Source organism: Cordyceps javanica, chromosome 7, assembly GCF_051103115.1.
Source record: "Cordyceps javanica chromosome 7, complete sequence".
NCBI classification, from domain to species: Eukaryota; Fungi; Ascomycota; class Sordariomycetes; order Hypocreales; family Cordycipitaceae; genus Cordyceps; species Cordyceps javanica.
In genome coordinates this window covers 3,254,590-3,269,908 of record NC_139301.1, presented here as the reverse complement: position 1 = coordinate 3,269,908, position 15,319 = coordinate 3,254,590, and the positions used below count along the sequence as shown (strand labels likewise).

Genomic DNA, 15,319 nt, shown 5'->3' with positions numbered 1-15,319 from the left:
ATTATTAGCCTTAAATTAAGATAAGAACCTAGGTAAACACTCTAACATACTAGAGACGTAATCATAAATCGTTATGAATTCCTTACTCGTAGTTGGCGTTACCTGTATCGTCAGACTATCCTTGTACTCAGGTCTGTCCTGGCCACAGCATTTCACGAGATAGCCCATGGCCGGGTCTGTCTCAAACGGATACTCGTGCCGCGCCCCAAGGTTTGAATTTTTGACATATTCAGCTGCCTCGTGGTGCTCATGCCAGGCTACCCAGTTACCTTCATAGTCATCTAGCAAAGGAATAAAGGCATTAATAGAGGAAACCTTGGGTTCTGTGAGCGGAATAGAGGCGATTTCATGCCAACTTCCATCCTCGTGCTGGAGGGGCTCCATCTCTTGCAGGGCACCACGCATGGTCTTCATAACAGACAGCGCGGTAGGGAACGTGCCTCGAAGGGGCCAGTATAGTCGTGAAAAATCCTCAGAGAAGACCACCCTCTGCTTGTTTTGCCGTAGCCCCTCGAATGAGGGGTACATGCTGGGCAATGGGGCTGTGTAAATGGTGATGTTGGTGTTAATGTATGGGGGAAAATCACTGCCTTGTGGTGGAGACTTTTCATGTGGAGGCGCAGAAACGCAACACCGAGCCTGCGCGGCTACGTTGACGAATACTGACACTAAATGGCATTAGGGCGCTGAGTAACAAAGGCTACAATTGAAACCTACAGGGGATGACGACGAAATTGAGCCAAATAGCAGGCTCTCAGCAGTCGGCGGAAATGAGCACTAGGAGCGAGGTGAGGGTTAATGGAAGGCCCGTAGATAACGGGGCAGAGTAGGCGTTCGGCATCCAAATTGCAACGTCCGGCCACCATCGCGTTCCTATAGTTCCGCGTCTCCATGCTATATGAAGAATATGTGAGGTGGGCATTTGTAGACGGTCGGTGACGGAAGTGCTCACCAAGGATGGACAGCCGCTTTTAGGGGCCAGCCTTTAACCTCTCACGCCATCCAGCCAGCGCAAGCAAGTTCGCGATGGCCTCACATGAGCCCTCCAATCCTATCAAATTAGAACACTACTCTCCGCGCCCAACTTCTCGAGGTACTGCTCTGCTTCCGGGCCGGTAAGCCCGTAGCCCAGCCGGACCAACTCGTACGTGAGTTCTTCCTCCATGCCAGGAAAGAGGCCAATCTTTCCAACCAAGCCGTAGATCCTGGACGCCATTCCCTCAAGAACTTCAGAAATTGAGCAGTGCAATGGATAACCTCTTTTTGCAAGTGCTCGTTCGGCCTCCTTAAACTTCTGCTGGTACAGTATTCTTGCCCCAACCTGCCGTGATACATTGCGATGGGCGATATGTCCAGGTTCGTAAAGAATCTCTGCAGTTTCCTTATCAGAAGATATCAGCGGGATCGGCATAGGATAGTGGTTGACTTCCCAAGGCGCTGATTGGGCAAGTTCCCAGTCAATCACGGCGACAAAATTATAATCGTGATCGATGAGAATGTTCTGCATGCCCATGTCCATATGATTGAAGTGAAACGGGCCTTGGCTGCTCTTGAAAAGCTTTGTGTCGCGCACGATGTTTCGAAAGACGAGAGGCCCAAGAGTGGTAAACCGATTGCTCTCAGTGCCGAAACGTTTCCTTTGGAGTGCCTGGTCGACAAGACCTTCCGCCACAGCGACGAAGTAGTCCCATCCGGATTGGAATGGGCCGGCAGTCGGAAGACCTTCTATGGAAGATGCAGCGATTGCGCCGATGATAGGGCCCGTGTCTGTGGAGAATTGCGAGATTGAGCCAATTTGTGGAAAGGTAAAGGCGGCGAGTTCGGCCTGAAACGACGTCCACTGTGTGAAGAGGTGTTCCTGGGTCGAGATCTTTTGCGGGTTAGAACCATGGCCATGACAAGATTATGGAGGGCTGTGACGTACAGGAAGATGGTAGATACTTTGATGGACATCTTGGAGAGAATTACCATGGAATCCCTCGATGAGCATGTATGCAGCGCCTGCACTCAGAGCTCTCGCGGACCCTGGGGCTTCACAGGCGTAGAGCGTAGGCGATGGAACAGTCTTGACGTTCTCGCGCAGAAATTTCATTGTCGCAACTTCGCATTGGATCAAGTACTCCTCGGCTGCATCTGTGGCATTATGAGGGTGTTTCGGCAGCCGCACGCGCGCGATGAGGAAGCGGTCGTCTGGTGCAACGAGCTCGAAGCAGCACCAGTACTGGCCAGCAGAGAAGGGCTCGCTCATGGACGCGGGCGAGCCCAGCACGGCCGAGGCGTGCTCGGTCAGAGCCGTCTTGTTGATGGAGGCCATGAACATGTCAAGGCGCTGCCTCATTCCGCCGTAGTTCCAATCGTCGAATGAGGTCCAGCGCTGGCTGGGCCGGGTTTTCTTGGGTGCTGCCACATTGCCGGACATGCTACTTCTCTGTCAGACAATTGCTCAGGTGTGCCGGGGAAGTTTTTTCTCTCTTCTCGCCTTTTATCAAGCTGAGCAAGGGAGCGATTGCAGCAAAACGAATATTCGGGCAGAACAGGTAGCGGATGGATGGGTGGGAGATATTGTGGCCTCCCTGCCAGCCCACCTGACAGTTATAGGCCTTGCGCCACGTTTGAGCGCCAACACAGCAATCGAGCTACCCGGCCACAGCGTTACGGGCGTCGACCTAACTACGGAGATTGTATCGGAGCTCTGGCTCTCAAAGTGCCAATCATCTCGATGCGAAGAAAACGTTCTGCCTTTACTGATATCGAGTCACGCATGTGCACAGGTATCTAACAGCGAATCTGATTTATTAGCGTGGACTTCAGCTGCTTTTCATGATTTTTATGTCTTTCATTTAGCTAAGTATCCCGTCTCACATCAACGCCAATCACCTTCCACTTCACCCTCCACCTCAGCACCCCTCTCCATCAGCGACAAATGATAGGTCAAAGGTACATCAATTTGGCAAATAGGTATCTTTTCCCTTTGTTAGAATTCTCTTTTGAAATCTCTTGAGGAACAGTAATTTAATCCTGTTGTGCCATTTTGTCTCTCTGATTCGGCTGCGCATTTGAGCCTATCAATCATCATTGGTATGCTCAAGCCCACCTACGTTGTGACAACTGGCGACGGCCCTACGGTGACGAAAGTGGCTCCCTGCGCAACGCACGTCATGATGCAGACCACACAGTCAGAGATGTGGAAAATTGCCGTGGACGAGGGCATCACTGGCGGTGTTGGTGTTAGTTTTGACGCAAAAGTGAGCGCCGACAAGTCGGTCGAGAAGACGACGACCTATGCTGCCGAAATCACGGGAAAAATCCGTTTGATGACTGGGGAAACTACTTCCTTGCCCGATGGTCCTTGAAAGAGAACAGCTCACAGAAAAATGGCATTTCGGCGCTCCTCAGAGCTTGCATTCTCTTGAAACGGGACAATGACGAAGATTTTCACTGTTTTCCGAGAATTAAGGCAAAGCCCAATATCAAGGCCCAACCAGGTCACATCTTTTGGCGGTCGGACGAAAGTTGGTCTAGAAGGGTTATAAAGCCGCACGAATCATATACACTGCGACTAAGAGCCCGATTCATCTTCGGTATCACGTAGCAAGACCTTGAAGACAAAGGAGCAACGCAATTGCAAAAGCTCCCGCCAACGCCTGCAGCTGCCATGTGTGCATGGGCTCCCCCATCACCTTGACCGCCGCGACCAGCGGCAAGCTTGCCAGAACGAGACATAGAGTCTGCATCTTGAGTGCCCACTCGTCAACGAGTGAGTTAGCCAGTATTAAGATCACTTGCTTCATTGTCAACTTCGTCTCTTTGTAGTCAACGCAGTGAGCCTTCAACTTACAGGGCATGATCACAAGCTGTATGTTCATGAGAAGTATTGACAGCATTCCCCAGCCAGTTCCTTGCGTATTTACCCACAGCGATTCTCCTAGGGAGGTGACAATGACAATAATTAGAAGACACGCTGTTTCAAAAAGCAAAGGGACGTGTAAGTAGCCTGCTTGTGTTAAGGGAAGGGGGGACGTACTGATGCTCTTTTGGCTTCTAGAGACCCAGATACTGAGAAGCGCCACTACGACAGCATAGCCAGATATATTCAACAATAATAAGTGGAACCCAGCACTCCCAATTGCCGTATTCGTTGCGAGGTGCGCCAGCACAGACACAACAAACAGTATCAGCGGGATAATCTGCTTCCTCAGTGAGCGCTGCTTGCCAGTTAGTAATCTTTCTTCTATTATCCAGAGTCGCCATCCGGCTTCCAAAACGTACAAGGCTTTTGAGCGATGACGGCATCGCAAGGGCCATCTTCTCACGGCCATCCAGCCACCCTACCTCCGCCGGTGCCCCTATGATCCTCCGCCCAAACGCCGCTATGCCGAGCTGCAGCATCATGCTGATCTGAACGTCAAGGAGACTGTACAAGCCAACAGTGTGTAGCATAAACGCGCAAATATGGAATGTCAAGAGGCGCGCGGCGCAATGTCCCGGCGACGGCCACCACCAGAGCCACAGCAGCGCGACGAGGAGCGGATACAGCAGGGCGCCGACGACGCCGAAGAGGAACCACCGCGCGATCCAAGCTGCGGTGTTCGGCTCGTCTTCGACAAAACTAAACAGGCCGGGCAGTAATGCTTAATTTGTGTTCACTGGTCAGCTTAACCAATAGGAGAGGGGGTATGTGAGGGAATAGCAGTAATATTACCTCGAATGATGATGAGCTGCGGCACGGTTCTTTCGAGAGACATGCGCGTGGCGATGAAAAAGGACTGTACCATGGCTACGATAAAGGCCACGCTGATGGGAATCCAGATGAGCCTCGGGCGCCCATATACCATAGCGTAGATACTAGTCGGCGTATCCACAGCCAACTATGCAGAGGTCAGTGATGAGTGCTCGCCTGGCAAGCGTGTACAGCACAAATGTTAACTAACCAATATGAGAAAGACAAAGAGCAGCTCCTTACGCCACGAAATGTGCGTTTCGGGCGCCACTGCAGCAGCTGTTGGTTCAACATGGTCGTCGACCGCCGGCGACGACCGTAGACGCAGTCGAAATTGATCAATGTGTCGCATCTTTTCGAGCATCCTGCTCTCCACCCGCATCGCAATCTCCCGCTCAAACGTGTCAGTCCGCCAGTCATATGAGCATAGCAACATACGCTGCATGCCGGCCACACTGCCGACCGCGAAGACGGCCACTGGTGGCTTGTAAGCCGAGATGTGCATGATCGACATCATGTGTGTGTCAACCAGTGTAAAATCGGTCTTATCGCGCTCATTTCCTGTTTCTTCTTCCATGTTAGCATCATCGTCATCCTGGTATCCAGTTTCGGTCCCCTCGATCAGCGCCAGCCTTCCACCGTCGTGCCCCCAGAAATGACGCTCAACGACACCCGCATCGACGTACCCCTCCACGCCCACCAGCCGCGCCTCCATATGCTGTCGCGTGTTCTTCCGCTGATACCACAGATACAGCAGCGGTGAGAGTATCGCCGGCGCGCCAATGACCACTATTACCATTCTGAGCCCGGGTAGCGCGCTGGCATCAAACTCGCCCCCAAGCCGCCGGGCGAGAAGGCTGGCCAGAAACAGCACGCCAATCGCCAGGAGCGAGAGGATGTTCATCCAAATAAGCAGCAACGCAGGGAACTTGCTCTTCGGCATCTCGCCCTCGCGTATGACGTGCGTGTCAAACGCGTCCCAACGAATTGCCGCGCTGGGAGCGCCGTCCAAGATTAGCGTGTCGGGCACGTCCGGGGCGAGCTTGACGACGCGGCTGGTAGGGTGCACGTCGCGGATTCGCGCACCCCATAAGTCCTTGACATTTTCATACCACGCGGCGTCGTCTCGGCTATGTTTTGGTGGCAGGAGGCACACCATACGGCTGAGAAACTCGCCGCCGTCGTTGGCCAGGCACAGGCGCGCAAAAGCCTGGAAGCCCGTGTCTCCCGGATGAACGGCGGGACGCTGGCTCAGCGGCAGCAAGCCCATGAGAGCGTAAGCGATGTCGCCCGGGCTGAACTGGTGCGTTCCGCGATGCGCGAAGCACTGTAGCGCCGTCTCGATGAGCCGGATCTGGGAGAGTATCGCGGACCCCTCGTAGTGGTTGACGAGCTCCTTGACGAGCTCTGCGTCGTCCCACGCACGCTCAGCAAAGTTGCGCTTCGCCAGAGCTATAGGTTCAGCTGCGTCGTCCTGGCCGAGAACGTATAGCTTCACGCGGTGCTCGCTGGGGCAGAGCAGCAGCTCGGGAAGCGTCCAGAGCCGCGAGCCCCAATGCCGGAGCCACTTTGTCGTCGCCTGCTGCTGGCCGGCCGCCGATGAGAAGTTCTCTTGATTGCATAAGATGGCATTAACTTTTTCAGAGGCCGGCGGGCCGATGGCAATGATCATTGAGTGCGCGGCGCGTACGACGTCGCAGATGCGATACACGTCGCCACTTTTGCTCGAGGACCGCGCCACGCCATCCTCGTCCCGGACGCACTCGAAGTCGATCCAGAACGCACGCTTTCCCGCTCGCCTCGCGGCGTCGAGACCCCACCGAGTGAGGACATCCCGATCCTGGTGTGCCAGCTGGCGGTTGGCCTCGCGCGTGGCCTCGTCGGGATACGCGTACCTGTCAATCTCCTCGTCCGTCGCCACGCGGAACTGCTCACGTGTGTACGATACAAAAACAAACTCTATGTCCACGTCATCGCCCTCCTTATCCAGGAAGTTCGAAACATTTATTGTCTCGTACTCGGCGTCACGCTCCGGGTCGGCGATGTAGCAGAGGTAGCGTGGCCGCGAGGCCGTTCCCTGATCGCCACTGCCTTCGAAGACGATCGTGTGGGCATCCTCGTTGCTAGTGCTGGGTGACGCGTTAAGATCCGTATCCAGGTCAATATCATCTGTGTAGGCACGTCTCTGCGGGATGGGCGCGCTCGATGACGACTCTGCTGCTGCTCGTGATTGTCGCGCTGCGGTCTCAACGGAGCTGCCGAGCTGCCGCGCTGGTTGGTACAGAGGATCCCGCTTTGTGAAGTGTAGACTGTTGAGTTGCAAGACGTCTGAGAATGGAGAGGCCATAAACTCGAAACCGTAACACTAGAAATTTTGTGAGCAACACATTTTGTAATACAAAGACGACGAAATGCCATACCAGGACGCAAGACAGCGGCCAGGACATGACAAGTCGCAGCACTGCTCGCCCAACAGCCCGTTTATCAGCAAACTTCATCTCCGTCCTACCCTGTTCCAGCACCGGCGCGGCGATCCAATAACTCATTTTGCCCAGCGTCGTCGTCGGCGACGGCGGCTTGCTAGTCAAGCGCTCCCATAACCTTGTTGGCGGCAACGAATGCACATCCTGGAAGCTCTGCATAACCAGCGGCGCGAGCCGGCCAGAACCTGGGCTCACATAGTACAACAGCGGTGCAACGTCGGCTGTCCTGTTGATTGCTGCCAGGCCTACGTGACCATCGTCTGCGGTTTCAACGCGCGTAGAAGACATGACTTATCCTATTCCGCACACCCAGTTTATAGGTATGGAGTGAAAGGATTCCTGCCAGTGTAAAGATCAGGTTTGATGAATGTATTTGACAGCCTGGTTAGGCAACCCGCTGCCTTGGTTCGCCTCAGCCTCCGCCACAAGGCGGCGAGGCTGTGTAATACTGGTTAGCGCTAGACATTGGATGCTGACGGCCGCTTCTTCCTGCCTGAGATAACACCTGGAGGCACTGTTATCCACCATCCCGTAAAAGTGGTGGCCAGGGAATTCTCCGTCTCGCTCTGCAACGGCCTCCTGCACTTTCTCTCGCTGGGACCGTAAGAGATCGAGTCGATTTTGGTCACTTAGATTTGCCCATCTCCGTTTGCACGCAACGGTTCCGTTTCGTTGTTTTACTCATCGGCTTTCTTGACTACTTCGGCCACTTTCATGCTAAGGGATGCGTACTGACAGCTTCGGCGCGTCGGCATGCGGTTTCATTTTCAGCTTTCAGCTGCATGGGTCTGCATGATGGCTGATAGTCATGTCATTGCAACTCTTTTCAACGGGGTCCTTGCCATTTGAGCAATCACTCCGCGACCCGATATGCCCTATCCCACTACCACACGCATCTTGTCCCCCCATTATCCGCCCGCTGACAGAATGAGCAGAGCAGGTTCAAAGGCAAAAGAAGGAAAGATGAAAACGAAACACAAATTATATTCTGGCTTCAGAAAAAATCATCAGAGTCGAATTACATAATAGATGATGATCAACGCCCACGACCACACAAGTGACGTGAGGATCGGGTGATGTTCTGCCCGATCAGCGTTAGCTTTGTATCGGACGGCGTTCGATTTCCCGCTAATATGTGGCATTGCGGGGGCAACCTGGGGGAAAGATATAGCCACAGTCGTCGGGCATGCGCCAAGAGAGTATTTCGCATGTTGCTTCAACTCGTAAGAAGTGGCTGTCGTTGGACGAAGCACAGGGTCGCAGTCTCTTCACGATTCATTTTCTTTGAGATTCGTGAATGCATCGTCTTCAATTCTTGAATGACACGGCTTGGAACACGGCGATAAAGACGATGTCGAAGTGCGGGCCGCCACGATACAGCGCATGACTAATTTTGAGAAGGATCAAGAACTCGTACAATACTCAGTCACGAAGGGCTGTGTGTCGTGCGGGCGGTATAGCGCAGATATCCACCGACTGAGCCCTAAACGAGGCGGGTATGCTCTGTCAGGCAATCAGTATATGCAAGCTGTGGTCGGTGCACTCGTTGATGCAGGATTTGGTGGCAGACATACCGGCGTTGCGGTCCATTCGCTCAAGGGTCCCTGTGCGCTTGGAAAAGGCGATGGCGGAATCAATCGAGGCCAGATCTGTTGGCCACGTCTCCATGGCTCACCGCCAGCAGTGCTCTGCTGGTCTGTGACGGCGGCGTTGCCCTTTCCTTCGTTGTGGATGCTAATTAGAGCTTACTTGGACTGAGACCGAGGAACTGTCGCGCGATCTCGAGGTTGACGCGGTAATTGGCGCCGACGACGATGGTGACCTTGCGCTCAGGTCGACATCGGTGACCGCGACGGGCATCAAGTTCTACTATCGGGAAAGAAACTTAGCGATGCTACCCTACTTTTCAGCTGTGACATTGAACGACGGCGACTCCGAATTCTTTGCATGTGTGTTTCTGTGCATGTGTATGCCTGTGTATAATCTGCCTGTGTAAATGTGTCTGTCTCTGTATGACCCCCCGATCAATTTACAAGAGTTTGCCAACTTATACGTAGCCTCTCCATAGCACTCAAAATATATATCGACATCACAGCAGTCAAGCTGAGCTATACGACACAATTTCCAGCGCAGTTCCAAGAATTCATCGAAAGCAGTCAGAAACAACGCGATTTGATGGACGAAATGACTGGCCGAACATTCGCGGAGAGATCAGTATGTTCGAGCAAATGGGTACGAGGCTCAGTCATGGAATCTTTACTACAATGCGCAGATAACGATGGATATACCGGAGGGTTAGAGTATCTACCGACAAAGCAGCTATAAGGCAATAGAAGCGCTTGTATGAGCAAAGGTCTCGGAGGAGGGGGGGGGGGGTTGGAATGAAACACACGAACCTGCCACAATTTAACATGGTCAAGACCAGACGAGAGATCGAAACTTTTGTTGTTCAAGTCGCTTCTCGAGGAATTCATCTCATATTACTGTACGTTACCTTCTTCTTGCATTTCTTGCTCAAACGTGTCTTTATGGTCCAACTTTCTGTTCAGCCAGAAATTATCATCTTAATAAAAAAAGTATTAATATATTCTACTTGTTTCTAAATGATCTCGAGTATCTACTAAATAAATGGTTAGTATCGTATATTAATAGTGAAAATTAATAATAGGCCTCTTCCTTTTATAGGAGAATGCTACTTACTTAGGAGGCCTTTAACTATCCCTTTTCGACTTTTTAGAGCTTAGATTATCCTCGATTTATGAGAAACGTGTCTGACTCTGCTCTTTTAGGCCTGGAGCCCAATAGTTATATTATGCATAATCATTCCAGATAGCAGTAACTTACGCAGAGAGCAGATTTGTGAGAAAGGAAATAGTCTGCACATGAGCCGCCGGAAGATCACGATTCCTGTCCATGTACCCCTCATCAATGAGGTATAAATCCTCAAGCTGCACCTCCATGAGCTGTTCGTGCATCTTGCCTATGGCCTCATCTCCCGTTGTCAGTGCGCTCTCGAGGGCTTCTTGCAGGCTCGCAGAGACTATTAGCGCCTTGCTGAGCGCTTTTTCCAAGCCTAAGGTCCCGTTACTGAGCTTGGTAAGCAGCTTGCGGTGCGAACGCAGCGTCTCGGATGAAGCAGCGGCATCATCGGCTTCAGTGAAGGAGGCGATGCAGGCGATGCAGGCGATGCAGGCGATGCAGGCGGCGCTGTAGGTGGTGCGACTGATGATGGAGTTGCAGAGCGAGATAGAAAAAGCCAGTCGCTCTATGCATTTCTTTTCATTAATGTCCGCCATTCTAAGTTTCTTGCAATCAATAATGATGGAACATGTAACATGTAGGACACAGAAGACCGCGGCCTGAACTTTAGGTTGTGAGCGACGGGTAGGCTACAGGGCTTAACGTCACGTTATTAGAAGCCAAAGATGACTATTCCTGCGATGTCCATCAAGAGCTTGATAGCCTAATTGAAGTATGTAAATATATTAGCAATAAGTCCAGCTACTGGATAGTTTGCTTATAAATGAACTTTGCTCAATCTGATCATATGGATTTGGATTTACTTCTTAGCCCATAGATATGTGGTAACTAATCAATAGTTTATGTTCTTGTGATTATATTGGGCAAATCCTGGTGAGCATCATAGGCAGAGAGCTAGAGCTAATTGATCTCTAGCTCTTTACTTAATGAATGCCGGGTGCTGAATACGCCACGGCGGGTGCCGGGTAAAAAGGCATTTTCTATCCACTCGTAGACTTCGTGAGCAGAACTTGTAGTAGCTCCTCCAAGCTCTCGGTGGGTGTTTTGTTTTTTGTATATATGATATGCTTCGCGAGCCTCCTATTGCTCTCATGCTCCAGGAAATGCTTGTTCAACCCCAGTTTATGGCCTCGCCGGGCTTCCATGACTCTGATAGCTTCTTCAGTATCCTTACATGGCAAGATTAAGAAGACATCGGGATACGGTCTCAAGTATTCCTCAATCGCTGCAAGTTGCTCTGGTTTCTCGTAGACTGAATGCCCAGCTCCAAAATCCAGAATCTTGCCATAAAATGTATCATGTGCATTGAGGGCATTTTGTAAAATGTGGGACACGGCTTTGAACTCAAAAGCGGTCCAATGTAAATAAAAAGCCCATTCCCCCTGTTCCTTATAAATTTGCTCGGCCTCAGCTTGGTTGTAGTTGTAAGGTGCGTAAAGCTCATTTCGGTGGCGGTCAAGGCTAAAAAGCTCTTTTGATAGAGCCTTGGCAAGGAGCTTGCCAATAGTGGATTTGCCAGCTCCTTCTGGGCCAATAAGAATGACTGTTCGAGTTTCCATCGTCAATACAGCCGCTGAGTATTATTATAATGATGTGCGTTATAGAATAGGGGGAAAATAAAGGGCGATATATACGTTATTTTACGTGCGGGGTAACAAGCTGACTTGGAATTATACGCGTGCCACACACCTACTACACGTGCCCCACGGGCAAAGTAGTCACCATGGCGAAGTGGTCAGCATGGCAAAGTGGCCATGAGTGTTTTGTAGAAGATAGCAGGTAAGTGCTCAGCGTTCCTGTTCTGACGTAACATCCCCGAAATGTTTGCCGTGGGTTATATAGTTTCTTATGCATTCACTCAGCAGCACGTACAAACTTCAAAGCTACCGACTAACACGGGTTTATTGGTTCTATCGCGGTGTGGCAGCCTTGTACCCACTTGCCACCATTATAGTAGACTCTTCTTTGGCGGCGGTTTCTACCCGCCGGATGTGGGTCGTGACATGACCAGGGGAAGGCCGTGCATCAAGAGAGGCAGGGGGCTGCCAGGGTTAATTTCGAGATAGCAGTACTGAGTAACTTACACAGGGGGCGAAGGGATTCCACAGACCGTACTTTTTCGCCGCGCTCAAAATAGTACTAGTTCCCGGAATATTGTTAAGCCGTAGCCGTTTTACACGTATGATTAGTCCTCGTTTCCGCAACGACTCTGTCTCTCCTAAGCTTGTGTCAACACTAACAAAAAACGCTAAAATATGCTAAAGGATGCGTTCATTGTATAAACATTGTTGCCTGCTGCGATCATGGCGAAACCATTAATTTTGAAGCTTTATAACCTTGTATTTCGTAATAGCGATCGAAGTGCGGAGACTCCATTTGCGAGCTTGGCAGAGTTGGAAAGATTATCAGCTGCAGATTTCCCTGGCTCGACGGCGATATTCTTCCGACCCCGACGAGGCATCATACTAAAAGCCGCCGTTAAGATTGGTGAAGATCAGGTCATTCGCAAGCGACACAATGTTGACAGTTACTTCAGTATTGAGGAGCAAGTTCTACGAAGGCTAGGTCCATATCCGAGGATCATTAGGTACAGTGAAAGCTTGTTATACGCTTACTGTCAAACCCGTGCATACTTTCTTACACGATTAAAGATTCCTAGGTCCTCATCCTAGTGGTCTACTCTTTGTTGAAGCAAGTCATGGGAATCTCCAGCACTATCTACATAACCACAATACTTCGATTCCATTCTGTCTCCGTCAGAAGTGGTTCATACAGGCCGTCGAATCTATCGCTTTTATCCACAGCCGAGGCGTTATACATAGTGACTTGCGACCCGAGAACTTCCTCGTGAACGGTACAGATCCGATTTCGTTCGACTTATGGCTTTGTGACTTCGGCGGTTCCCCATGCGAAGAGCTTGCCCTCTCCGCCAAGAAACTTCCAGACTCTGGGTTTTTCAACCCGAAGCTACCGTGGGAACCAACTTTTGCGGTCGACATATTCAGTCTCGGATCCGTCCTGTATACCATCGTCAAAGGACACTGGCCGTTCCGCACAGATACAAGACCTTTTACCTCGATGGAGGAAATGGAGGAGTACGAAGTAAGTTTGGACGCTTGCTTCGCACGTGGAGAATTTCCAAGCGTTGAGGGACTGTTTGGAGGGGATATAATAGTAGGCTGTTGGGATGGAACGTTCTCGAAGGCTTCAGAAATCATGGCCGCCGTTAGCAAACTAGAGTTGTAATTGGTGGGATGCGATAATCAAATGTTGTTGTAAAATTGTTTAATAAAGCTAATGACACTAATATCAGTTTTTTTTTTAAACAAAAAAATTCTATGACATTTGACTCCTCTGTTTCTTCCACGCTGCATGTTCGACATAGATGCCTTTACGAAAGGCAATCTTGAGACCAGGCACCCTGGACGTGCCGCCCGGTGCCAGTGTCGCTTGGATGGAACCAAAACCGCACAAGTCATTCTTGCGGTCGATGAACCACAGAATAGGCATTGCAGCCGGCCAGGTCAGCGTTCCCGCGCCGTACCCATTCTCGATGTCCTCTAGCGTCACCAGACCACCAAGGCCGTGGCCTGTTGCGACCTTGGCCGCCGGGTCTGGACTGAAGAAACCACCCAAGGGGCCTGTCAACGTGTCGTGGAGGCACTTTGACGATTCTGGTCCCAGATGATCCCTAAACATGCCCTCCACAGTGGCGGGCTTCAGCAGCTTCCCATCATTGGCCAGCAGCGACTGCAGCACCTTGCCAAAGTCTGGCGCCGTCATGAACAAGCCCTGGCCGCCAAAATCCCCTTTGGCGCACTTGTTCATCAGCCCGCCACCACCTAGCGCCGCTTTTCCGTAGCCCTCGGGATCGTCCGGGTGGCGGTCCACCTGTCGCTGCTGAAGTTCTTCGCGCGTGACTGGGTAAAACTGCGCATCGGTGATGCCCAGTGGCTGGAACACGCGCTCCTGCACAAAGTTGCCCAAGGTGCAGCTCGTCACCCGCTCCACGATGCGGCCAACCCAGTCTATGCCGTGGCCCCACATCCAGCCCTGGCCCGGGTGAAAGCCGAGGGGGTCGACATGCGTCTCCTCCACGGTGAGCTGGGCGTTAGGATCCTGGGGGGCAAACGCGCGGCGCCAGCGGCCCACGTGGTCGTGGAGCGCGTCAAAGACGACGCCGGAGCTATGAGTGAGAAGCATCTCGAGCGTCATCGGAGCGCCCTGGACGGGCTCCAGGACAGGGTTCGGGCTACTACCACCGCCGTCGCCGCCGCTGCCTGCCCTTGTGTGGCCGGTTATGACTTGCTTGCCGGCTAGCTCCGGGGCTAAGTGGGAGATGTCTCCAGCGAGTGTGAGGGTGCCATCCTCTACGCATTGCAGGGCGGCGATGGTGGTGATGAGGCTGGTCGCCGACGCGAGGCAAAGCAAGTCATCTGCGCGCTGTGGAATCTTGTCGCCCGAGATGAGAGTGCGCTGGCCAAGGGCCTTCATGTAGGAGAAATCACCCGCGGCGTTGGTAGCGCAGAAGATGGCACCGTGAACCCAGCCGCCCTCAATGGCCTTCTCGCAGCGGGTGTCGATTTCCTGGCTCATGGTGGACCTTTGAGGTTGAAGTTGCAACAACAAGGGGATGTTTGGTGTAAATACCGTAAGCTTCCAGATATGAGCAAAACTTTCTCGCCTGCAGTCAGGCTGGAGATAATACGGGCGACACGCCTAAACTGCTTGCAGCAACCAAGTATCCTCTTGTTCCGCCGGCTGCATTCACCTGCTTTTATTATTCCGCTTGAATAGCTGTGCGGGCGCAGTATGGAGGAACTTTTGCCATTTCTTTGTGGGGTTCGGAGCCCGCCGGGTAATCGATGTCCTCTGTAGTGAGTTGGCGCGTGGTCTGGCAAGGAGCAACGTGACACTGTGGCACGGCGTCGTCGATTTGATCCTCCGTACCCCACTGACTTTTCGCGACGGTGACGCTGGCCTTGCCTCGGCGTTGAGATGCTCTGCATGAATGATAGCCGGCAGCATCGGGCCGGTCATAATGAGCCCCACGCCGTTTATTAGCCTGCGCCTTCGGTGCTGCGGGTCGGCTCCGTGCAAAGCATGCCCCGTCGCTGACCCGCCAGGATTTGAATTGGGCCACGTTGTTGTTACGCTACAACCGCGTCTGGACTTGGGACCGCGCCAGAGAAGAGGAGAGAATTAGGATTGTCAGGTACAAGAAGTAGTCTTCTTGGATTAGACTTCGATTCGAAGCTATGCTATCTGTGCTTGCTCATCTAGAGTTTGGTTGCTGACTCCTGCATTTCAACACATCTAGGCTCGCAAGTTGCCCCGCCAATAAGAAGCCAGCCGC

General features: G+C 52.1%; 3 protein-coding genes across 3 annotated transcripts; all 3 read right to left on the bottom strand.

Moving 5' to 3' along the window:
* Positions 1 to 1,054: 1,054 nt before the first annotated feature.
* V2A60_010467 (uncharacterized protein) lies at positions 1,055 to 7,491 on the bottom strand (the record flags this gene model as incomplete). The annotated part of the gene is made up of 8 exons (XM_083261723.1): positions 1,055 to 1,870; positions 1,925 to 2,420; positions 3,099 to 3,213; positions 4,025 to 4,205; positions 4,270 to 4,631; positions 4,703 to 4,868; positions 4,932 to 7,085; positions 7,141 to 7,491. The coding sequence occupies 8 exons, from the start codon at positions 7,489 to 7,491 to the stop codon at positions 1,055 to 1,057; spliced, it is 4,641 nt and encodes a 1,546-aa protein (XP_083117849.1).
* A 2,552-nt stretch (positions 7,492 to 10,043) lies between these two features.
* Positions 10,044 to 10,499, bottom strand: V2A60_010466 (uncharacterized protein; the record flags this gene model as incomplete). Its single annotated transcript, XM_083261722.1, has 1 exon — positions 10,044 to 10,499. One exon carries the CDS (start codon positions 10,497 to 10,499, stop codon positions 10,044 to 10,046), a length of 456 nt encoding a protein of 151 aa, XP_083117848.1.
* A 2,800-nt stretch (positions 10,500 to 13,299) lies between these two features.
* V2A60_010465 (beta-lactamase/transpeptidase-like protein) lies at positions 13,300 to 14,559 on the bottom strand (the record flags this gene model as incomplete). Its single annotated transcript, XM_083261721.1, has 1 exon — positions 13,300 to 14,559. The coding sequence occupies one exon, from the start codon at positions 14,557 to 14,559 to the stop codon at positions 13,300 to 13,302; it is 1,260 nt and encodes a 419-aa protein (XP_083117847.1).
* Between the last annotated feature and the right edge of the window lie 760 nt (positions 14,560 to 15,319).